The sequence below is a fragment of the Ovis canadensis genome, chromosome 2 (genome assembly GCF_042477335.2).
Source record: "Ovis canadensis isolate MfBH-ARS-UI-01 breed Bighorn chromosome 2, ARS-UI_OviCan_v2, whole genome shotgun sequence".
Lineage (NCBI taxonomy): Eukaryota > Metazoa > Chordata > Mammalia > Artiodactyla > Bovidae > Ovis > Ovis canadensis.
Window position 1 is genome coordinate 51,338,005 of NC_091246.1, and position 25,183 is coordinate 51,363,187.

General features: G+C 41.4%; 1 protein-coding gene across 5 annotated transcripts; it reads left to right on the plus strand.

Moving 5' to 3' along the window:
* The first annotated feature begins 2,328 nt into the window (after nt 1–2,328).
* On the plus strand, nt 2,329–20,963 carry SLC25A51 (solute carrier family 25 member 51). Of its 5 annotated transcripts, none has more exons than XM_069576132.1 (3): nt 2,373–2,642; nt 6,428–6,550; nt 16,499–20,963. In XM_069576132.1, exon 3 carries the CDS (start codon nt 16,540–16,542, stop codon nt 17,431–17,433), a length of 894 nt encoding a protein of 297 aa, XP_069432233.1. In that variant the 5' UTR covers nt 2,373–2,642; nt 6,428–6,550; nt 16,499–16,539; the 3' UTR covers nt 17,434–20,963. The 5 variants fall into 5 exon arrangements, with proteins under 5 accessions (XP_069432237.1, XP_069432233.1, XP_069432234.1 ...); XM_069576133.1 differs by having other exon boundaries at nt 2,539–2,642; nt 6,428–6,682; XM_069576135.1 differs by having other exon boundaries at nt 2,585–3,223; nt 6,428–6,682.
* Nucleotides 20,964–25,183: the final 4,220 nt, after the last annotated feature.

A 25,183-nucleotide genomic window follows, 5' to 3' on the forward strand; every position in this document is an offset into this window, starting at 1 on the left:
AATATGAAAAAGAGATGACTTCTCCATCAAATGGGCAGTATTCTTGGCCTTCCCTTGTGGCTCAGCTGGTAAAGAATCCACCTGCTATGTGGGAAACCTGAGTTTGATCCCTGGTTTGGGAAGATCCCCTGAAGGGAAAGGCTACCCACTCCAGTATTCTAGCCTGGAAATTTCCATGGACTGTACAGTCCATGGGCTTGCAAAGAGTTGGACATGACTGAGCGACTTTCACTTTCTCCAATCAGACAAAATAACATAAAATATCATCCAAATAAATAAAAGAAAACCATTAAATGCTTACTATTTGCAACCTGAAAAAAAAAACACTCGGTTAGAGGATGTTATCTGACAGATGCTGTGGAAGCTGGAGGTATAGAGAACACTTTAAGAGGCTGAAGAAAGAATACAACAATGGGTGGATGAGGACAGAGAAATGAAAGGATAACTTTATGATGAATCCTGAATCAGATGATAGAGGCTTTTGACCTTCAACATTCATATGTCCAAGAATAGCCAATTAAGGATCTGGGAGGTTTCTGACAAGGAACTAAGAACTGGTCGGGGAGAGGCCAGCGCTGTGACCTGCTGCATAAAAGAAACAGACTGGCTTAGCTGCAGACCTGAGTGTTCCTGTCGACACTGCCGTCTTTTGAGGGGATTCCCCCCTCTTTTGAGTCTGTTGTGACCGAGCTGTGTGTTTAGTTTCCATTTTTGCCTCCTCTTCAGGCTTTACCACAGGAGACTAACCTCTCCATTCTAATCAGAAATGAATTATTTATACTATGAATACTCTGGGTGCCTGCCTAATTTATTTATTTTTCAAATAATTCATCTGAATAGGAATTCACACAAGACAGGGCAAACATAATTCTGGCATGAATGCCTTTCCCCAACTGTTGCCTGATTTTAATGATTCCAAGGTACAGAATGGCTTTGTCATTATCTGTGGAGCCTGAAATCTATCTCTGCACACTGGTTAGATGCCAGGTGCCTGCATCTGACTGTCAAGGTTTGCAGTATCAGACCCCACCACCTGACCTTTATAATTTTACCTTCTGCTATGACTTTCCTCACTAGTCCAAATTCCACTCATTCATCCTCCAAGGCCCAGATGACTGCCTCCTCTATGAAGCCATCCCTGGTTCTCTCTTAAGGGGAAAGGCCCCTCATGCTTCTGAATTTTCCGAGTTTTTGCTTTTACAGCCTTCACTGCACTCTAAGCTCCCCCAAGAGAACACAGTGGCACACAGTAGGTACTTCAGCAGAGCACTGGCTGAAATTAGGTAGCATGGCCTCCCACATCACAAGGAGTTAATCAGACCAGCTCAAGCAGTCAGTATCTACAAAGTGCTCTCAGGGGAAATGCCCAGGGAGAGCCACCCACCCTGTTTCACTCCAGTGGAGTTGCTTATTGGGGTTCGTCCAATACAGCTCAAGCAGTCAGTATCTACAAAGTGCTCTCAGGGGAGATGCCCAGGGAGAGCCACCCACCCTGTTTCACTCCAGTGGAGTTGCTTATTGGACGAACCCCAAGTAAAGAGCATGTTGTTATTGTTTAGTTTTAAGTTGTGTGTTACTCTTTTTTGGGACCCTATGGACTGTAGCCCACCAGGCTCCTCTGTCCATGGAATTTTCCAGGCAAGAATACTGGAGTGGGTTTTCATTTCCTACTCCAGGGGATCTTCCTGACCCAGAGATACACCAGGGGACCTTCCTCACCCAGGGATGGAACCAGTGTCTCTTGCACCTCCTACATTGGCAGGTAGATTCTTTAGCAATGAGCCACCTGGTAAGCCATCACATACTTGATGATCCTCCAGAGGACCTCGCTCCCAGGCTGACCTTTCCAATTCCTTCGGTCCCTCACATCTGTGTGCCTTCCAGTTGATAAGAGTCAGATCATTATTCCCAGTGATTCTTACAAAGGCCAAGGGATGCATGCAAGGCAGGTGTTACTTTTCAGAGGTCTGGGGCTCAGGATCGCTATGATTTGACCTAGGCCTCCTAACTCCAAGTGCAGTGGAGTCTGAGACGTGCAAGTTGTCTGAAATTGAAGGAAACAGGGCTTTTAAATAATCTGTTATTTTAGAGCACACACATTTATATATTCTAAAGGTGTTTTGTGAACTGCAGTATCAGTAGCTGACAAAAGGCAACTCCAAGCATTTGATGAAATCTAACCAATGATACAAAGGGTAGTGAAATGGGGACTTGGAAGGCCTAGGCCCACGTGCAAGCTTGCCATCCACAACTGTCGATTCCCAGTGGTCCTCCCACAGGCTGTGCACTAGCAAAAGCGTTGGCTGTTTGTGGCACGGCAAGGCCACCATACACCAAGGGTACGCTATTCCAGCAAGCGGAATCCCAAAGCCTGACGACAGGTGTGATGGGTGATCCTACACCTGCCCTGCGGCGGCGAACCGCTGCCAGGATTTAGGCGGCATCACCTGACCCTCCGCGGGATTACCGAGAGGCGGTGCGGCCGCGTCTCCCTCACGTGACCGGGCTCGGCGGCGTCGACCGCGTCACGCTCCGCCCAGAGCTCCGGGTCGGTCAAGGTCTGCGCCTGCGCCGGCTCGCAGGCTCACCAACCTGCTGGCGGGCCGCTACCGGGCGTGGAAGCCGGGCGCCCGCGGCGATGGGTGAGTGGGAAGGCAGGCGAAGGGAAATCACGGGGTTCCCCCGACCTCCGCGTGGAGTGCGTGAGTGGAAGCACGAAGGAGGCTCTGAGGAGGCCGTCTGCCCGGCCCTCTGGCTCGGTTGCTCGGCGCCCACCCCCTTCCGCGCGCGCGCGCGCTGCCTCCCCTCGGTGCGCCCCGCTGTTCCCGCGCGCGCCATCCCGGGTGGGGTCCGCAGTCGCCGGGGCCAGCTCTACGCTCCCTGCCCTGCCGCCCGCCACCGGGCTTTTCCGGGCCGAGGGCGCCGTCTGGCTGCTGGGAAGAGCCTTTTCGGCAGAGGAGGCTCTGCGTTCATCTGGGCGCGCCCCGGGCGGGGAGGTGCCTCCCGGCGAGCCCTGAGAGCTGGGCGGGGAGGGGCCGGGCTTTGCCTGAGTCCCGGGAGAGCGGCGCTGGGACCTCTGAAGGGCCCCTGCTATCGCGGGGCCTGGGGTTCCAGGACCTCTGGTTCCGTTGAATGTCAGGGACTGGAGAGGCCTGGAAGATCCGGTCCACTCCCCTCCCCTCCCACTTAACCACAGACCGGGGAAATGGACGCCAGGGGAGCGGTAAGTTCAGCTACCCTGCCAAACAATGCTTGTTCTGCGACACCATGTTGCTTCGCGTTGCGAGAAACTCCGTTGTACTAGGCTGGTTTTTTACCGTGATGGTAGGGAAGTGGGGGTGGGCATTGTTGTGAATTGAACATCTCTGTACCAATTACTAAGCTTATCTAGTAGCTTACCTAGGTGGAGCGTGTCGATGCCTCAGCAGTATTTACGCTTTTCTTTTTTGCCACTTACAGCTGTGCACATCTGGTCTTAATCCCCACCTGCAAGCAGTGAAACAGAAGCCCTTAAAGTAACTCTGTAGTGCCCTTGTTTTGAAGAATTCCATAAAATCAAAAGATGTCAGTACTGGTTGGGCCCGCTAGTGGTTCTAGAGCACAGGTTAGGCGCTTTGGATCTGGAGTCACCTCGAGTGCATCCCAGGGAAAGATCACAAGCTGTTACCTTTAACAGGCAGTGGATTTATCTGGTCTCTCCTTTGGTAGATTAAAGTTAGCCTAGAGAAGTGGAATTTTTAAATTACAGACATTGCTTTGTATTTATAGTAGCAAGATAGTGTCCTAACTAGGACTAGAACCCAGATTAATCTTGCTCTGAATGCTGACTCAGACCTGCTGACTTGTGGGAGTCAACATCCTTTGAGAATTACAGTTGTTTTCTCCCCAGTTTTTGCACAAAGACCTTTGTGCTGGCTCACATCTCGGTCTTATCCCGTGGGCTGTAAATTACAGTGAGCATTTAGACTTTACACTGTTTTCTTCTGCCGCAGAAGTTTGATTGACTCTTGGAGTTTAATGAAAGTCAGCTTAATTAACTTTGTTTCCTAATGTTGACATAGGTTGAGTGTTTTAGGTAGGAAACAAATGTAAAATTATGGCAAATAAGTTTTGCAATAAATTGCAAAGAATTATTATCTGTGTTAAAGAATTTAAATATACAGATCAGTTTAGCAAAGAAACTTAGTCATGTTCACACTCTAGATAAACATACAAAATTTTAAATTTTGCTACAGAAGAATATCCTGCACACTAGCCTTCCTTCTGTTGCTAAATTGAGAACCTGTTCACACTATCCTGGTGTGTAGGATGAAATGAGGGGAAAAGCTGTAAATCTATGACGTCTGGAAAGATTTCATTATATTCCTTTTTCCTAAGGCCAGGCTTATTTTTTAAAAATCTGAAACCCTAAATGTACACATGTTCTTCAGATTTCTTAAAATAATTCAGTACAGTAGTCCTTAAGAAATGACTGGCTTCTGTTAGCCACAGTTTTCTGTTTGTTTAATAACAGACCCAAAGAGTCATGACAAAACTAGTTGAAGTACTTTCATTTGCAAAATTTTGTAACGTAATGCAAGTACCATTCCAGTAAGTAAGAGTGAACATGAACAAAATTTTGTTGTTCAGGTGTACAAGTATCTTGGTTTGTGTTATCAAGGATGTATATTGTTAAATAGCTTGTAGGTTGTGACTTTATAATTTAGATTGTTATGTGTTTTGTATGTAAAAATGAAATTTTTTTACATTTACAAATTGTCACTGTGTTAATGGCATAATAACATACATGAATCTGGATGTTTTTGTTGATTTTAACATTGGTTATTCCTGAAACTGAAGAATAGCAAAGCATTACATGGATATAAAGTATTTCTGTGCTAAGTTGTTTTTAAAATATTGGTTAATCTTAGATTGACAAGTGTAGTACTAGTAAGAGTTTGAACTCATGTCTGACAGCTGAAACGATAAGAAGAAAGGATATAGAAGACTGATGGATTAATAATTATCAAACTCTGTGCCCTGGCAAACTTCTCAAGCGTCTATAGGACAGATTTTCTTTAACTAAAAATGCTGTTGACGCCTTTAGTTCGTTAAGAGCGCAAAATGTAACAGAAGATCTGTTTTAAACAAATTAAAAAACTGTGTTGTTTTTTCCCAGTTCTCCCAAAGCCAGATTTATGCCTACCTGGAAAAGTTGTGTGTGAAGGACAGCTGTCGTGCATGCAGATCATATCCTAAATCAAGGGAGGCCTCTGTTGAAAGGGGAGTTAGCACAGTCAGAAACAGGCTAACAGGTTTAAAATTAAGTCTTCAAATACTCCACAGCACAATGCCAGCACTATATAAATTACTTTTGGTGTGAAGGAGGAAGTGGATACAGCTTTTATCAAAAGTGCTTTTCCAGAAAAAAAGTCGAAATAGTGCAATCAGCAGGTCAGGGAGGCCCCAGCTAGATACCAGATCTGCAGTTTCTTATATCTGTGCTGGAAAATCCTGTTTCTCCTGGATGGACTAAAAGTTCAGAACAAAACAGGGACATTTTAACATTTCTGGCTTCATTTTAAGACCTCAGTTTCTTTCCCCCTCACTCTGTATCTCAGTATGATCCGGCAGAAAGATGGCCACTTTGAAAAGTCTGTGTTTTATTTTCTTTCTGTGGCGAGACTGTTTTGGAGCCTGGATACTTCAGGCTTGTGTACATCCATGACCAGTGTCCCACTGTGGTCAAAAGACTTAGCAGTGGACTTGGTGAACTTGGCTGCTTGCTGCTGCTTTGTTCTCCCACTGATGAAGGTCAGCCTCAGGGTGTTTTTGTCGTTGAACCTGTTCAGACTGGAGGGTAGTTGTCAGATATCAGGGTTCATCCATGTAGGATCTTTCCTACACAAGAAAGATTCTTCTCCTGAGCATAAATTAAAGATATGCTGTGATGCACAAACCCTAAACAGGCCTGGACTCTGGAAAGGGTGCATATCATCCCAAATCAAAGCCACTGTGGTGAAGAACAGGAGATAATACAGATGGTAAGGTAACCACCAATTAGATCAAAACTCTCCATGGAATGGCTTAAAAACTAATAGTAAAGGTTTTGCTTAAAGCAAAATACATAGCCTTGAACACTAAAATTATGAAACAAAGACTACATAAAAATAAGAAAATTCCCTTTAAGAAATTAGAAGAACATAAACCCAGAGCAGGAGAAATAAGATGATAAAGAAGAAAAACAACATTTTTGAAAACTGAAACATAGTAAAATTGGTAAATTTAACAACTGGTTCTGTGCTGTGATGAGAGCAATGTGAATTAGGTAAACTGGCTACCCTGCTCAAGAAAAAAAGGAATGTAGACACACAAGATTAAGAGTGTTCTTTTAAATAATAAGTGCTTTATAAAACTAAATAAATCAGACTTTTTTTGTTCTGTCTAGGGAAATCCAGTTATCACAGTTGACTCTGGAAAGAACCTAACAGAGCAGTAACAATGGAAGAAATTGAGAAGGTCTTTGTAAAGCTGCTCGCCCCCAAAACACCGGGCCCAGATGGTGTTTCAGGTGAATTCTTTCAACTTTCAAGAAAAAGATAATTATGATAAGATTTAAACTGTGCACCAGCTTAAAGAAGGAAAAATGACAGAATTCTTTCACAAAGGGAATGGAACGCTGACATCTGAACTTTACACGAAGGTAGTACTGAAATCGGAAACTCAGTATGTTATGGATAATGATGTGAAATTTTAACATATTGGCAAACTGTAGTGGTACATTAAAGGAATATTTCACTATGGCCAAGCAGGATTGCAAGGGTGATAATTGTCAAGCAGTGCACTAAAGTATATATGAAACAAAGACATCAGAAAAGAACAATAGCACTTTATCCTTGTTGAGCCATCTGTTGTGCTATAGATTACTTCCCTGGGTGCTTCCTATGTATTTATTCAATTAATTGGCTGGCCTGTGAGGTAGATAGCATTCTTATTTTATAAACAAGGAAACTAAGCCATAGGGACATGAAGTAACTTGCTGAAAGTCATACAGTATGTACATAGTTCAACCAGGATTTGAACGCAGGAACCCAGGCAGTTATCTGTACCTGTTAAATGTTACACTGGCTCTGTCTCTAGGGTCCATAGGATCCTCTCAGTAGCTTCCTGAAAGCAACTGACCAGAGTTCAAGATAGATTCCTAGCGTAGTGGTGGTGGAAAAAAGTGGAGGTGATCATAAAACAGGAATAAATGTGTATTCCCTTCTCATGTTTGAAAAAACTAAGAGGCCCTTATTAGATGATTATTAGTGGCCAAAACAAAAACAACACCCAGTTGTGGATGTGATGGGTAATAGAAGTAAAGTCTGATGCTGTAAAGAGAAATATTGCATAGGAACCTGGAATGTTAGGTCCATGAATCAAGGCAAATTGGAAGTGGTCAAACAGGAGATGGCAAGAGTGAACATCGACATTTTAGAAATCAGTGAACTAATGGACTGGAATGGGTGAACTTAACTCAGATGACCATTATATCTAGTACTGTGGAAAAGAATCCCTTAGAAGAAATGGAGTAGCTATCATAGTCACCAAGAGTCCAAAATGCAGTACTTGGATGCAATCTCAAAAACGACAGAATGATTTTTGTCCATTTCCAAGGTAAACCATTCAGTATCACAGTAATCCAAGTCTGTGCCCCAACCAGTAATGCTGAAGAGGGTGAAGTTGAAAGGTTCTATGAAGATCTACAAGACCTTCTAGAACTAACACCCAAAAAAGATGTCCTTTTTTTTATAGGGGACTGGAATGCTAAAGTAGAAAGTCAAGAGCTACCTGGAGTAACAGGCAAATTTGCCCTTTGAGTACAAAACGAAGCAGGTCAAAGGCAAACAGTTTTGCCAAGAGAACACACTGGTCATAGTAACTGCCCTCTTCCAACAACACAAGAGAAGACTCTAAACATTGACATCACTAGATAGTCAATATCGAAATCAAATTGATTATATTCTTTGCAGCCAAAGATGGAGAAGCTCTATACAGTCAGCAAAAACAAGACCAGGGGCTGACTGTGGCTCAGATCATGAACTCCTTATTGCCAAATTCAGACTTGAAGAAAGTAGGGAAAACCACTAGACTATTCAGGTGTGACCTGAATCAGAGCCCTTACGATTATACAGTGGAAGTGACAGATACCTTCAAGGGAGTGAGTAGACCTGATAGAGTGCCTGAAGAGCTATGAATGGAGGTTCATGACATTGTACAGGAGGCAGTGATCAAGACTGTCCCCAAGAAAAAGAAATGCAGAAAGGCAAGATGGTTGTCTGAGGACGCCTTACAAATAGCTGAGAAAAGGAGAGAAGTGAAAGGCAAAGGAGAAAAGGAAAGATATACCCTTTTGAATGCAGAGTTCCAAAGAATAGCAAGGAGAGATAAGAAAGCATTCTTCAGCGATCAGTGCAAAGAAATAAAAACAATAGAATGGGAAAGACCAGAGATCTCTTCAAGAAAATTAGATACCAAGGGAACATTTCATGCAAAGATGAATACAATAAAGGATAGAAATGGTATGGACCTAACAAGCAGAAGATTAAGAAGGGGTGGCCAGAATACACAGAATGACTATGCAAAAAAGATCTTCATGATTCAGGTAACCATGATGGTAGAGCCAAACATCCTGGAATATGAAGCAAGTGGGCCTTAGGAAGCATCACTACAAACAAAACTAGTGGAGCTGATGGAATTCCAGTTGAGTTATTTCAGATCCTAAAAGCTGATGCTGTGAAAGTGCTGCACTCAACATGCCAGCAAATCTGGAAGACGCAACAGTGGCCACAGGACTGGGAAAGGTCAATTGTCATTCCAGTCCCAAAGAAAGGCAATGCCAAAGAATGTTCCTACTACCGCACAAGTCCTCTCGTCTCACACACTAGCAGAGTAATGCTTAAAATTCTCCAAGCCAGGCTTCAACAGTATGTGAACCGTGAACTTCCAGATGTTCAAGCTGGATTTAGAAAAGGCAGAGGAACCAGAGATCAAATCACCAACATCTGCTGGATCATCAAAACAGAAGAGAGTTCCAGAAAAATGTCTCCTTTTGCTTTATTGACTACGTCAAAGCCTTTGACTGTGTGGATCACTACAAACTGGAAAATTCTTCCAGAAATGTGAATACCAGACCACCTGACCTGCCTCTTGAGAAATCTGTATATAGGTCAAGAAGCAACAGAACTGGATATGGAACGACAGACTGGTTCCAAGTCAGGAAAGGAGTACGTGAAGGCTGTATATTGTCACCCTCCTTATTTAACATATGCGTAGTACACCATGCGAAATGCTGGGCTGGATGAAGCACAGGCTGGAATCAAGATTGCTAGGAGAAATATCAGTAACCTCAGATATGCAGATGACACCATCCTTATGGCAGAAAGCAAAGAAGAACTAAAGAGCCTCTTGATGAAAGAGGAGAGTAAAAAAGTTGGCTTAAAACATTCAGAAAACTAAGATGATGGCATCCAGTCCCATCACTTCATGGCAAATAGATGGGGAAAGAGTGGAAACAGTGTCAGACTTTATTTTTTTGGGCTCCAAAATCACTGCAGGTGGTGATTGCAGCCATGAAATTAAAAGATGCTTGCTCTTCGGAAGAAAAGCTATGACCAACCTAGACAGCATATTCAAAAGCAGAGACATTACCAACAGAGGTCCATCTAGTCAAAGCTATGGTTTTCCTTTGGTCATGTATGGATGTGAGAGTTGGACTATAAGAAAGCTGAGCGCCGAAGAATTGATGCTTTTGAACTGTGATGTTGGAGAAGACTCTTGAGAGTCCTTTGGACTGCAGGAAGATCCATCCAGTCCATCCTAAAGGAAATCAGTCCTGAATATTCATTGGAAGGACTGATGCTGAAGCTGAAACTCCAATCCTTTGGCTACCTGATGCGAAGAACCGACTGATCAGAAAAGACCCTGATGCTGGGAAAGACTGAAGGCAGGAGGAGAAGGGGAGAGCAGAGGATGAGATGGTTGGACGGCTTCACTGACATGATGAACATGAGTTTGAGTAGGCTCTGGGAGTTGGTGATGGACAAGGAAGCCTGGCATGCTATAGTCCATGGGCTTGCAAGGAGTAACATGACTGAGTGACTGAACTGAGTGCTAGAAAAATGGAATCCATTTTTAATGGGAAACAAATTTCCTAGTACATGGCAGAGGGCAGGGGCTTAAATTATCATTGTAGATATACTAATTCTTAGAATGAATGCAGAGTGAAGTGTTGGGGGTTACAGTGTAATTTGTCAGATGAAATTGTGTAATATTCTGCAGTTCATGTTTGCAGCCCAGTCCTAAAGATGGGCAGGGAGAGATGGTAAACAGATTACTTGAGTGGGAACAAATTTTATATGGTCTAGTTGATCAGTGAATATTTTTGTATCATGATGACTTGTTTCCCCACATAAACTTGAAACTGCTAGGACTTGGGTTATACACAGTCAGATGATAAGAACTTCATGTTCCTCAAACCAAAAGCCAGCGTCATGCTTCACATACTGGAGTTCTCACAAATGTCAGAGTGTAAGGACGTTTACTATTACCATAGTTCAGTTTTGTTCAGCAGGTACATGCCAATCTGATAAGAAAGATGCATACTGTAAAGGAGAAGGCAAAGTTATTTGATATTTTAGGTAGTGGAAACGAGCAGATCCACCACAAAAAACTGAGAAATAGAGGCTGTTGGCCGCCTTTAACCTTAATACACAGAAACTGGTAACTATTTCATACGCAGACAAAGAGCAGAAAATTAATTGGAAGAAAATAACTCTTTCATAATAGGGACTAAAAAGGTAAAATACCTGGTCATGAGAAATTTCAAGATCTGTGAACAAAATTTTAAATGCTGCTAAGGTTTCTGAAAGTAAATAGGAAGAAAGCACATCCTTGTACAGTTGTTTTTTTTTTTTCAAGGTTCAATTTAAGAGAAAGTGACAGTTATTTAAATTTATAAAGTCACTTCTATGAAATACCAAGATTTTGGGGAGGAATATGACAAAAATACACTCAACTTTACCTGGAAACTTAAATGAAAGTGGTAAATGAAAACCACAGAAGTTGTAGAAGGAAGTGTGGATTACTTATAATCCATGTTTATACTTCAAGAATAGTGAAGGCCTTCTGTGGGGCACACAAAACCTAGAAACCAGAATCAGTAGATGTCATATCCATATTAGGAACTTCAGTATCACAAAAATGATACAAAGTGGAGAAAGTATTTGCCACAACTTGGTTAATGTAACTAGGATTGATTTTCTTCAGATACGAAGAAATCATACAAATTAACAAAACAAAATGCCTTCCGAAAAATGGTTAATGTGAAATTTTACAGTAAAAGAAATTCAAATGGTCAATAAATATGAAAAATGCTCAATTTTGATAAAAAAAATTTCAGTGACAAGTTTTTTCTCACCAATCAGATGGGCGGAAATTACTGTTTAATACGTGGTGTTGGAAATGGTAGGGAAACTGGGAACTCGCATACACTTAATGGAAATATAAATCACGGTAAGGTTTCTGGGGGCAATTTGGCATAGCTTTCAAATTAAAATGTATTGCAGTTTGAGCCAGCAGTCCATTCTAAAGATTTTATCCTACAGATAAACTTGCGAGAGTTCACCAGGTGTAGTTACAAAGTTGCCCATTGCAGCATTGTTTAAAAGGAAAAAATCAGAAACAGTGACCATAAATAGGAGATAGAATAAATTACATATATCCATTTGATAAACTACTATATGACCATTCAAAACACTGGGGTATCTGCTGCTGTTAGCAGATTTTTAAATGATGGAGAGGTTGGTGGGAATGGGATGGAGTGTGTGATTAGAGTCAGGCTGACTAGTAAGGAGGGTTTGTCAGTGGTGAGGCAGGAGTTGAAGAGGACCTGGGCTAGGGCAGTGAGCCTCGAGGAGAGGACATAGGTGTATTTCATTAATTACACTTATATTTTTCTCTTAAATATCTTTTTAAAATGTGTATTTTTTAGTTTATTTTATTGAAGTACGCTTGATTTACAGTGTTATTTTCTACTTTACAGCAAAGTACTTCCATTATCTATATATGTATATATACATTCTCTTTCATATTTTTTACCATTGTGGCTTATCACAGGATATTGAGCATAATTTCCTATGCTATATGGTATGACCTTGTTTATCCATTCTAGCTTGCATCTGCTAATCCTAAACTGCTGCTCCATCCCTCTCCCAACCCCCTCTGCAACCACAGTTTTTACCGTCCCTTTATTCCCCATCGTGATAGTCAAAGCAACATTTAGAGATAAGTCCCAGTCCTGCAGCCTCTGCCAGAGGTGACATTTGTTCAGGTGAACACAGTGTTTTGGTGTCCAGGGGTAGTGTGGCTGCTCTGGTGATGGGGGCGAACAGTGAAAAGTTAGGGCCCTTGGCGCTGTCTCGTTTTACAGGTGTGACCAGGTGACAGCAGGGAGAAGAGCTCCTGACTCCTTTTATTACCTTCTTTGGGGCAGGCTTTCCTTGGAGAAGGAAATGGCAGCCCGTGCCAGTATTCTTGCCTGGAGAATTCCATAGACAGAGGAGCCTGGCAGGCTCCAGTCCACTGAGCCTGCAGTGGTTTTCAGGCATAATTTTTCTCAACTGAGGGCATGTTTATCTTTTCTAATAGAAATGTGATAGCAAGCCAGCTCCAACTGCAAACAGCCATTGGGCTCGAGTATATAGATGTCACATTTTCTTCTTCATATAGTCTGTCTTCTGGGAGAAGGGCACACAGATCTTGGTATAACATGCCTAAGGAAAAGAGTTTGTTTCTGTTGGCTTCACATGAGAAAGGTTAAAAAAAAAACAGTAGCATCAGAGGGTCTTGGGATCATCATGAGGGTCTCTGGTAACGCAGCTTTTGTGTCCCTGACTGCCACTCATCCATCTCCCTCCACAGTAAGCTCCAGCCAGGCACACTCATAAGGAGTGTGATGCAGCTGCTCCTTTGATACGGGGCCTCCATCTTAGCCTGCCTTTGGCCAAAATGTGCTTCACCCTTACGTACAACCAGAGTCCTATTCACCCTCCAGAGCCCTGCCCAGAAGTCACAGCCCCCTGTCTTTCCCTCCAGATGGCTGATTAACGGCCCCTTCTTCTGTGGCCTTGTGCCTTGCACACGTTCCTGTGGCGGCATTTACCACACTGCGATCCGGTCATTTGCATGGCGGGTCTCCCCTGAGGCCAAGGTCGTTTTTATCCCTAACCTCTGAACATTACAGGAGTTGAACAAATTGGTTGAATTAAAATAAAATCTCTTAATAGACTGAGGAGACCAGTGTAAAAGCAGGCAAAGAAGAAGAAATTCCTAACAGAAGTAAATGAAAATACCATCTTGATGATGATGTCATGCGAGTCTGAATGAAGCAAACTGAAGAACAAGTTCAGAACTCGCTGTGTCCCCAGCAAACTCCTGGGATCTGGTTGCTGTGCTCTGCAGCTGACTTCTGCCCAGAGTGAGGGTGGGCAGCCATGGCTGGGCACACGTGTGGAGGCAGCCTCAAGGAGGCACAGCAGTTTGCCTTTGGTCACTTGGGAGCTTTGTCATGTCCCTCTGCCACTGTTGGCCTTTTGTCCTCCTGACTAGACCTTTAGATTTATCACTGTTGCCAACTAATTCAACTTGAAAAAGACAGAAAAGGAAAATATAGCATTACTATGAAATCAGAAAATATAAAACTAATTTTGGCTTTTCTATTTCTTATCTAAATATATTAATTAAAATGTGATTGTGCCATGTCAATAAAAGTATTCTCCCTTATTTTTTATTTTTTCTGTGATACTTTATTGATCAAAAGAAGGACTCACTGCTATCCAACACTTCATTAACACCATTAAAAATTCAAATGAATAAACTGAGCCTTAAATGTAAACACTCCTGTATTTTTAGTACCTGTGTGGCATCCTGTCAGTTGGCTGCGTCTTCATCTATGCAGTGCGTGCCTTTCTGTTCCACATTTTGATTTTGACTCTGTATTCCTGTTAAGAGCACTGTTGTAATTGTCCTGTAGTTGAGTCTTTGTATACCTCTTCTGTTAATAACTGTTTCCCTAGGCTATATTTCTAGAAGGAACGTTAGAGTCGTGTAGGTGTGTGCTGTATTTTCTGTCCCGTGTCTGTGGCTGTTGCACATGGGAGCTGAACATATGCTTTCAGATTCTGCACCTCACTGTGCACACTGCTCCACCTTCACGTGATGACATTTCTCTTTAACATCTTCTGTCCTGAATGGTTAGCAGTTTACAGCAGCATGTGTGTGGTGTGGGGAGGGAAGAACAATACATTTGTTTGGGAAGGGGGGTGGTTTTATTTTGGTCATATGTCTAAGACCTAGATGGTTTATGTGGCCTATTTTATTCTTGTAATTACTTATAATTGAACCCCTTATATGTATTCTTTTCTAGGTATGTGGTTTAAAAAAAAGAAAAAAAATGTATCCTAAGATTTACCATCTTAACCAATTTTAAGTATAAATTCAGTAACATTAAGTATATTTACATTGTTATAAAACAGATCTCCAGAAGTTTTTCATCTTGCAGAACTGAAACTGTACACATTAGTGAACAATATAACTCTGTTCCCACCTCCCCCAGCCTCTGGTAACCACCATTCATTCCGCTTTTCATCTCTATGAATTTGACTACTTTAGATGCTCATATAAGTGGAATCGTGTGGTTATTTGTCCTTTTATAACTGGTTTATTTCCCCTTACCCTCACAGTTGATTCATGTTGTAGTGTGTAACAGGATTCCCTTCCTTTTTAAGGCTATATAATATTCTGTTGTGTGTGTATACCACATTTTGTTTATGCATCCAGACACTGGGGTTGCTTTCACCTCTTGGCTCTGTGAATAGTTCTGTGAACTTCAATGTGCAGAAATCTCTTGGGAACCCTGTGAGGAGCTCTTTTGGGTGTGTTCCCAGAAGTAGGATTGGTGATGGTATCATATGGTGGTTCTGTTTTTAATTTTTTGAAGAACTGCCATACTGTTTTCCATAGTGGTTGCACCATTTTATATCCCCACTAAACATTTGTTCTTTTCTTTTCTTTTTTAAAAGCAGCTGTCCTAATGAGTATGAGGTCTTCATTTGCATTTCTCTGACAATAAGTGATGTTGAGCATCTTTTTGTATGTCTGTTGGTCATTTTGTATACCTTTGGAGAAATGTCTGTTCAAGTCCTTTGCTTGTTTTTAATTACGTTGTAGATGACTGGCAAGGAGTAATCTGTCTTTTTTTGGAAAGCGTATGTATTCCAAGGGTAGGACCGTGCCTTCATTCTATTCAGTGGGCTATGCCTATGTATTTAGGCTTCAGATCTTTTTCAGCATGGTCTGGTACAGCCAGTCTGTCCCAGGACAGCCCACCAAAGTCACTGCCATCTGTGGTGTGACAACAGGAACATGCACTCTGGAGGCAGACTTCATTTCAAGATGCCAGCTCCACCAGTTACTAACTGTATCTTGGATGAAGGGGATATTGGTTTTTCATTTGTAAAACTGGGAATGTAATGTTTGTGGAGTTATTTTTGAGAATTACATGTGAAAATAGTATACAGTATATACCTGCAGGCTGTCTTTCACAAAGTATATACTTGCTGTGCCTTACCTGTGTTCCCACGGTAGATATTATCATAGAAGGTATTACACTGAAGTGATTGTCTACCTTGGCAGTCCTCTGTTAGATTGCAAGTTCCTTGTCTTTGAATCTCTAGCACTTAGCAGAGGACCCAGTTTACAGTAGATCAGTAGATACTAAGTAAGTGTTAGCAAACAGAATGATTGAATGTGTGTCTTGTTATTTTATTACTTACAAGAGCCCTTTGAATCTGTTTCAGGATAATAGCATGTGCCATTATGTAGTTCAGGCATTGTATATGATCTAGTCCAGTGGTTCTCAGATTTTTTGGTCATTTTACAAACGTAAAAAATTTTTGTGGACCACTCCCCCCCCCCGCCCCCGCAAAGAGCCTTTATTTGTATGGATTAATATTCATGGTCTTAGAAATAAAAACAAAATTTTAAAATATTTGTTAATCCATTTTAGAATAATAGTAATAAACCCATATACATGTTAACATAAGCAACACATTTTCGTGAAAAACAATCATTTTCCCTCCCAAAAAATTAATGAGAAATATGTTTTACAGTTTTGTAAGTCTCTTTAATGTCTGGCTTAAAACATCAGTGGCATCTCATGTCTACCTCTGCATTTGATCTGTTGTGGTAAATTGGTTTGGTTGAAATATATGCAGAAAATCCAGCCTCACGCAGATATGTAGCTGGAAAAGGGAGGACCCCCTGGACTGCTGAAAGGGCCTCAGGCCGCCAGCCCCCCCACTCCCCTCGCCCCGCCAAATGTAATATAGTCCAAAAATTGGAGGAAGGATTAGGGGAATTTTTCATATGTTTAGTACTGTATATAAAGGTTTACCTGTTATCATTTTGTTGTTTGTAGGTTAAAAAAGTCCTTTGTGGCGGAGAAAGATCTTAAGCAACATGATGGATTCAGAAGCTCATGAAAAGAGGCCCCCAATCCTAACATCTTCAAAGCAAGATATAGCACCTCATATTGCAAGCGTTAGTGAAATGAAGCATTACCTGTGTGGCTGCTGTGCAGCATTCAACAACATAGCAATCACATTTCCCATCCAGAAGGTCCTCTTTCGGCAACAGCTGTATGGAATCAAAACCCGGGATGCGATACTTCAGTTGAGGAGGGACGGATTTCGAAACTTGTATCGCGGAATCCTCCCCCCATTAATGCAGAAGACAACCACACTGGCACTTATGTTTGGTCTGTATGAGGATTTATCTTGCCTTCTCCGTAAGCATATCAGTACGCCAGAGTTTGCAACCCGCAGCATGGCCGCAATCCTTGCAGGGACAACAGAAGCAATTTTCACTCCACTGGAAAGAGTCCAAACATTGCTTCAGGATCACAGGCATCATGACAAATTTACAAACACTTACCAGGCTTTCAAGGCACTGAAATGCCATGGAATTCGAGAGTATTATCGAGGCTTGGTGCCCGTTCTCTTCCGTAACGGATTTAGCAATGTCCTTTTTTTTGGCCTTCGAGGTCCCATAAAGGAGCATCTGCCTACAGCAACGACTCACAGTGCTCATTTGGTCAATGATTTTATCTGTGGAGGCCTGTTGGGTGCCATGTTGGGAATCTTGTTTTTTCCAGTTAATGTTGTAAAAACTCGCATGCAGTCTCAAATTGGTGGGGAATTTCAGTCTTTCCCCAAGGTTTTCCAAAAAATCTGGCTAGAACGGGACAGGAAACTGACAAATCTTTTCCGAGGTGCACATCTGAATTACCATCGGTCCCTCATCTCTTGGGGCATAATTAATGCGACTTATGAGTTCTTGTTAAAGATTATATGAAAGAAATTGGTTCAGTGCCATTTGTCAACTGAATAGACCTAAGATGGATGCAATTTGGCCTTATAAATTGGTGTCATAAATCCAGGGCACAGTGAGTTCTAGGCAAAGCTATTTTCCTTAAACCCCAACAAATTCAGAATAAAAGGTTTCATTAGGAAATTTTAAAGGTATTTTTTTGAGCAGGGTGGGATTTTTAAAATCATTATCTGAGACCTTTAGGCTAGTTGCCTTATTACTAGCTGTCTCTGATAGCTTTTGATAAGGAAACAAACAGCCAAGGTGTGATTCTCTTTTCCAGAAGTCTTCTGTACTGAAACATAAGTGGCCATGGCCAGCCAGAGAAAAGGCTCTTAGGGTCCCATGAATTCTCAAACTTACTTCTATTACTCCATTTCTTGCTTCTCTGCTCTTAGGAGGAGACGCAAAGGGTAGTTTTTGTGAACTTAAGCATGTACATGGTAGAACAGTGGAGCAGAACAGAGAAGAAAAACAGTTTATTATGTGTAGGCTTTTCATGATAAATTGCTTGTATTTATTTTGAAACTAAGCACCTCTTGTGATGGTCATTATCTGAGTTATTTGTCTAGACATGGTAGACTCAAGCATGCTAAGGTTTGCTTTCTAGGGTTGAAAGTTTTCTCCGTAGTTCTGAACGTGACTTTAAACCTTTCCAAAATATTTTTATATTTCACTTATTTCATTGCCAAAAGATCTGGAGACTTAAATTTTGTTGATTTTGTTTCATCCCATTAAGTTTCATATTGCAGGTATCCCCCACTTTTCCAGAGTTTCCTTTATGCCACTTTGCTTTTAGATAAGACCTACATTAGTACCTGTTTTCACTAACCAAAAGATGATTTTTTTTCTTTTACAAAAAGTAATTGCTTCTTCACTCTATGCCATTTCAACTTAGAAAAGGTTCCATGGGAATGCAGGGGAAACCTGTAATTGTATTTCAGATCCGCTCTGTTAAGCTCAACTTCTTTGAATTGTTTTTCCCAACTTAGTGAAGAACTTTGAAGTTTTTTTTTAATTTTTCCTTTCAGTATTAGTTTGTCATTTTCAAGTATCCTATTCTCTTGAAACTCCCTTTAAAAAACAACAAAAGTGCTTCCATTGTATTTTGGAAGTCTATTAAATAATAAGACCTCAGATTTTTTTTTTTTTCCCCTAGTTTCTAAGTGTTCCAGAGAAGGAGGGGAAAAAACTCAGGATAACTTTCACCCACAGTGTTAAGCTGTCTTTTTTATTTTACTCTTGAAAATAGAAACTTCTGTTAGGATCTTTACATTTTGGGAACTCAGTTTTACCATTTTATCATTTAAATAGTAAGTCAGTTTGAGAGGATAAGGCCTAAATAAAGATATTTGAAATATTTTAAATTCTAGAAGTTGGTGATAGCTGGGTAGCATAGTTTATCCCTTACCTAACAGACAAAACTTTGCTTGTCAAAGGAATCGGATTTTAAAATATTTTCTTCCAGATAAAAAAGCAAAGTGGTTCTTTCAGTTGGTATTGAATAACTAGTAAAACATACCAGATATCCTAGAAAAATGGTTTATCAGCTTTTAAAAACTCCACATCTGTAAGTATGATGTAGTTAAGATTGCTTTCTAGCATTTGACATGGGCAGAGCACCTAGTTTTTATTAGCAGTCTTTCATCATTCTAGATAATTGCATGTGAATATGTGCACATGCTGACCAAAATAAAATCAGGGCCTCAAATGATAGTTTACTCAGTTCCTGGACAGGCAGTCCAAAAAGGTGTTTACCTCCCAGTGCAGGATGGCTGGTCAGGACCGCCATCCTTCTAGCTGTGAAGGATTGGGGGCGTCTTCAAGTGTTTGCCAGCTGGTAGTGAAGCTCACCAGCTTTACAGAGGCTCTTTGGGAATGTTGTGCTGGAAATGGCAGTTTATTCTACAAACTGAGGTACAGGTATAAGGATTTGAGAAAATAAGTATTTAACACCAAATAAATGAGAGCAGCATCTTTTGGCCTATGGAACAGAGTCAGGATTTAAAACAGATTGAATTTCAGGGATGGGCGGCAAAGGCACCATGGTGCCTGAACCTCTCGTTCTCTTGTGTGTCCTGCGCTCTCGGGCATATCTGGGTGCTCAGCATGTGGTGGGTGAGTCAGCCTGGGGTCCCGCCCTGGCCCTGTGGGTGGACTCTACTGGCGTTCAGTTCTACAGGGCTTCCTTTTGCCTATACACTCCATGTAGGTGATAGAAATCTAAATTCTAAAGCACTTTTGTGAAATAGAAGTGAAGTGAGAACTGGAAGGCTGCTTTGGTTTCTGCTATCTCAAACGTGGCATTTAAAAACAATAAATATTTTTTAATGGATTTAACTCACTTTATTGATTTCTTTGTCACTTTTTACAGCTTTTGAAGACCAAACTGCAAATACATTACCAGGGATGGTTTTGTGTTGTCCTGTAGTTTCTTAAATTTGACAGAAAACTCAACAGAACTTGTGGTAGCCAACAGCTTTGTCTGAAATTTAAAAGAAGTCAAAATGTGTTATTAGTAAGTAAGAGATTCTAACTTCTTTTTACCTTCAGTGTGAATTAGAATGGTAATAATTTTGAAAAGGCAAGTAATGATTGAATGACTTTTATCTGAAAAGCTTTAAAAGTGGCCTTTCTGTTACATATGTGGTGCAGACAGCTCAGAGCACAGCACAGCAGTTCAGGTCTTGCCTCCTATACTTCATTCTGATGCTACCAAAAATACAGTATAGATTCTATACAAACACCTGTAGAGTGGTATGAGCCCTTAGGACTGCACTACAGAGTAAACACAGCCTCTGTATGGTGGCAAGTGTGTCTTCATTTCTTTTGTGGTTGGAGATAGTCGGTGCTTTTTTGTCTCAATAGTCAATATTACATATAATCACCTGCTATATATTGTGAACTGTGCAATGAAACAGAACTGTGTGTATATAATCAGCTTTGGAGACCTGAAATTCCCTAGCTTGGTAACATGGAGATACTCAGTCATAAGGCAATACAGACCTTAAGACGACGACGACGGTGGTCCTGGAGGCCTTCGCGGTAAGCCAGTCGTACTGACCGAGACTACACAGTGTGTCGATGAAGCACTGTTGTGTGAGGGTGTGCAGTCAGAGTGGAGGCGCAGTGGCGATCACTTAAAGAAACGGTAAGCACTCAGACTTGATGCTTTGAAAATAATCTGTTTTCTCATGTGCTTACAAATGAGTATCAAAGACTTGAATAGGCATTCTCCTTAAATTTGAGGATTTTTAGTTTTTAATGCTGCCTTTTTGCCTAATACTGAATATATGCTTGCCTAAATGGCTCCCAAATTGTGGGGGGAGTCTCTATGTTTCCTTTTTTAAAGTTTCATTATTAAAAGTGGTTAAGCACACAAAGCTGGTTTTGTTTGATATTTTGAGTTTTGTGACTATATTAGTTTAAATGAAATCTGTTAAATGTTTCAGAGTTAATGTGCTTCTTTTGGTATTTCTGTTTGGAATAAAGTTTTGTTGTTTTGTTTTTTTTAAGTCCTTTCTATTTGGTCTTCTCTTGTGGTTGGGTTATGGTTACTAGCACTTTCCTTTTTGTAGTAGGTTAGTCTCTTAGTCTTTTTCTTGGTAGAACATTTAGCATGCTACCTTGACTCTTAGTGACTCCACCTCATAACTTTGTAGCTAAAACAGTTCTTCATTGATCCATTTTGTTTGGTCAAGAAAAGTTACGAATAAGTTTCTTTTCCAAATAGGTTGACTGCAAAGCATTTTTTTTTTTTAACAGGCTTTTTCCAAATAAACTTTTCCCTTACTGAGTATAAACTGTCTTGGTAAATTCAGCTTATTAATACTTTGTATTATAATAATGTATCTTCAGGTCATGCTTATTCCCAAGCTAAATGGTCTGGATATTGGTGCTTTCTGAGCTTTTTATATCTGCTTTTCATTTTGCTTGTTTCTGTTAGGAGACTGTGAAATCATATGAGCTACACTGTTGGTTTACACATTAAATTGTAAGGCACTCCCTGACCCTAGGGATAGTTGAGCTTGCCTGATAAGGGACCACCAGATGAGGAAGCAGTTGCCATACATTAATAATTCTAAAACATTCCAGTTATAGAATTTTTAAAGACATTTATCATAAAAGTGAATATCCTGAACTCTAGAATTGATAAAAGGGGTGTTCAGCACGTCCTCTGATGAAATGTCATTGTAAACTGCCTGCAGAGTGAGGGGAGTAGAGAGCATTTCTCACAGTGTGACGTGGGGTTGGGGGTCTGGGGAGGTCTGCAGCTGCAGCACCTCCCAGTCTCCAAAGGCTGATCCCAGCTTCCTTCAGAATCTAGTTTCCAGTAGGGAGCTTTTTCTGCAGATGACTGTATCTGATTCTGAAGCAGAAATGGATAAGATAGGATCTATCAAGGTTCTCCTCTGCCTTCAGTCCATTCTTCATATTTCTATATTTTTTTCAGATCAGGTGATCCAGGCCCTGTCTCCCTTGTTGTCATCTGCAGCTAAAACTGCCCTGCCCAGCCAATGGGGACTTTTGTATTCTCTGGTCTCCCAGCCTTGCCCATGCGGAGTCCCGCTGTACTGGTTCACTCAGTAAGTCCTGCTGATTGCCTCCAGATCTCAGCTCAGATGTCACTTCCTCGGGGTTGCCAGCTTACACTTAAGGACCAATTCAGATTCCCCTCTTACATACTCTTGTGGTACCGTATTCCTGTGCTGTCGTCATAGCACTTACCTATTTTGTTTATATTGTCATTATTTGATGCCTTAGCCTGGTGGCTCAGACGGGAAAACCTGCCAGCAATACCGAGAACCCGGGTTCGATCCCTGGGTTGGGAAGATCCCCTGGAGAAGGAAATGGCAACCCACTTCTACAGTACTCTTGCCTGGAAAATCCCGTGGACAGAGGAGCCTGGTAGGCTGCCGTTCATGGGGTCGCAAAGAGTTGGACATGAGCGACTTTACTTACTTAGCTTTTCAAATGTCAGCTCCACAAGGCAGAGACTCTGATCTAGTGTTCCACAGTTTCAAGTGCCTGGCACAGTGCTTTATACCTGGTAGATGTCTGATAAATACTTCTTTTAAGAATCGAGAGAGAAAAAAAAAGAATCAGGAGAGTGAAGGGACATATGAATATTCAGCATCACAGCATCCTGGAATATCTGTCTTTCATTCCTTGATGGGTCATAGAAGTTGTCGGAAACACTTTAACACTACTCAGGCTGCCATAATGAAATAACATAGACTAAATGGCTTAAGGGGTTTCCCCGGTGGCTCAGTGGTAAAGAATCCTCTTGCCAGTGCAGTTGTGCATTTGATCCCTGGGTTGGGAAAATCCCCTGGAGAATGAAATAGCAAGCCACTCCAGTATTCTTGCCTGGAGAATCCCATGGACAGAGGAGCCTGGAGGGCTACAAGTTCATGTGGTCTCAAAAGAGGTGGACACGACTGGGCAACTAAACAACAACAAATAGCTTAATCAACAGACATTTATCAGTTCCAGATGCTGGAAAGTTCAAAATCAAGGTGCTGGCAGATTTGGTTCCCCATGAGAGGCCTCTTAGTGTACAGACTTCTGTGTCGTCACATGGCAGAGAGAGAACCTCGTGACCTCATCTAAATGTAATCCTCTCCACAGACTGCCCTCCAAATACCATCACAGTGGGGGTCAAGACTGCCACATACAAGGTTGGGGGACACAAACCTTCAGGCTATAACATACATGTGCTAAATGATGATACTTTTTCCCTCTCCTTTACCTTTAATGCTTAGTTATCCTTTTTTTTTATATGTGAGTATAGTCGATTTCCAGTATTGTGTTTCAGGTGTATAGGAAAATGATTCAGTTATACATTCTGCTATCCTTTACTCTATCCAGCCAATGAGACAAGTCTGCTTGAGTCAGGATTCCAGTGTACAGGCACTTCATTTTTCTGTTCTTGCAGCTGTTTGTGAATTGTGGAACTCAGCTGAGTCAAGCTGACTGAGAAGGGCAAGAAGAAAGTATTCCTTAAAATCAGTTTGTCATTGATGGCTGCTTTGTTACTATAGAAGTGCCGTGACTTGTTTAAAGCAGACCACCTCAGTAGTTGCTTTTCCTTTTACCATCAACATTCAGTTCAAGTTCTCTTCAGTCATTAGTCAGCAGTGACTTGCTCCTGACACAGTACACCAAAAAAGGGGAATGCATTTAGTTACACTGAGATGCTAGCTAACTTTTTGTTTCAAATGATAGGAAAAAGAAACTTAATTTCTTTCAAGGGTCATCATATCTGTAGCAATAGGTGGCTCCTGGTATATAGCTTTCTCCTTTCCCTTTGGATAAAAGAAGCTTCCAAACTGCTTATCCCTGTCATACTTTGCTGGAACAAGAGTGATTAATCAAATTTCAATACCATCACATTTTCTTAGGCTCCCCTCATATTTCCCCACTAGAAAACAGCCATAGGGGAAAGTTGGTATATAAGGGATCCAAGTACCTTTCATTTGTAATTTGTGTGTAAAATTTGAAGGTAATGAGTGAAAATGAGTTAGGAAATGAGAACCTAAACTTGGAGATATAATGGGTGTGATAAACCTTGAGAAAGCTAAGGCAAAATCCAGGAAGATTTAAAGCTTTGCTGTTGCCGTTTGGAGCCCTTCAAAACTTCTGCCACTTGTGGTCCAGGAACAGAAAAGCACGGTGTTTTTACATTTGGAAGCAATGCTGAATACAGCATCTGAGTTTATATCAATTCAAACTAGAGAAAACAGTAACCCCAATATCAGTTTGTAACTTTTATAGTTTCTTTGCCAGAATGCCTGACATCTCAGTACTGTAAAACTGCCCTTTTAAGGACAAATCATTTTGAGTTACAAGATTCTAGAGTTGCGGATAATACAGAGACAAGTTCTTGCCTTGAGACAAGTTCCTAGGTAAGTTCAGTCGCTCAGTCGTGTCCGACTCTTTGTGACCCCATGAATCACAAAGACATGGCCTCCCTGTCCATCACCAACTCCCGGAGTCACTGACTCAGGTCCATCGAGTCAGTGATGCCATCCAGCCATCTCATCCTCTGTCGTCCCCTTCTCCTCCTGCCCCCAATCCCTCCCAGCATCAGGGTCTTTTCCAATGAGTCAACAACATTAAATTTCCCTCGATTCCCTACTGGTTCCCAGACTGTATTAGGTCTCCTTCTGTGGCACATGATGACTGTCTCAACTCCAGGACTCTGACCAGGATGTATCCCCTCAAAACTGTGTGAACTCCTTGAGGGTAGAGATTATCTGTCTGATCTCTGTATCCACAGAGTAGAGGTTCTAATACCTGCTCAGTGAATGCATTAGAATCTGATCCCAGATGTTGTCTGTATCACTATTCTCCCTGTTTCAGAGACACTTTGAATTTCTTAGGAATTTGTCTTTTAAAAATTATCATGGGGAATACATAATGTCTGAGTCCATTTACATGAAGTTCTAGAACCGGGAAGTCTGGTAGGGAAAAAAAGTGGTCTCTGGGAAGGGACATGCGGGAACTTTCTGGGGTGATGGTAAATAAGGATATTTTGAATAGGGGTGTGGGTTATATAGGTGTATGCATTTGCCTAAACTTATTTAGCAAAAGTACCATTAATATTTGTGCACTTCACTGTATGGAAGTTTTACAACAAAAGAAAAATACTGAACTTTAGTTAGTTATGCATTGCTGAGGAGGTTTAGAAGGATGGGTGTAGATAACTGCAATTCATTCATGAAAATACATC

Excerpts from the sequence above, each read along its gene's own strand:
- SLC25A51 (XM_069576136.1), top strand. The coding sequence starts at position 16,540 with ATGATGGATTCAGAAGCTCATGAAAAGAGGCCCCCAATCCTAACATCT.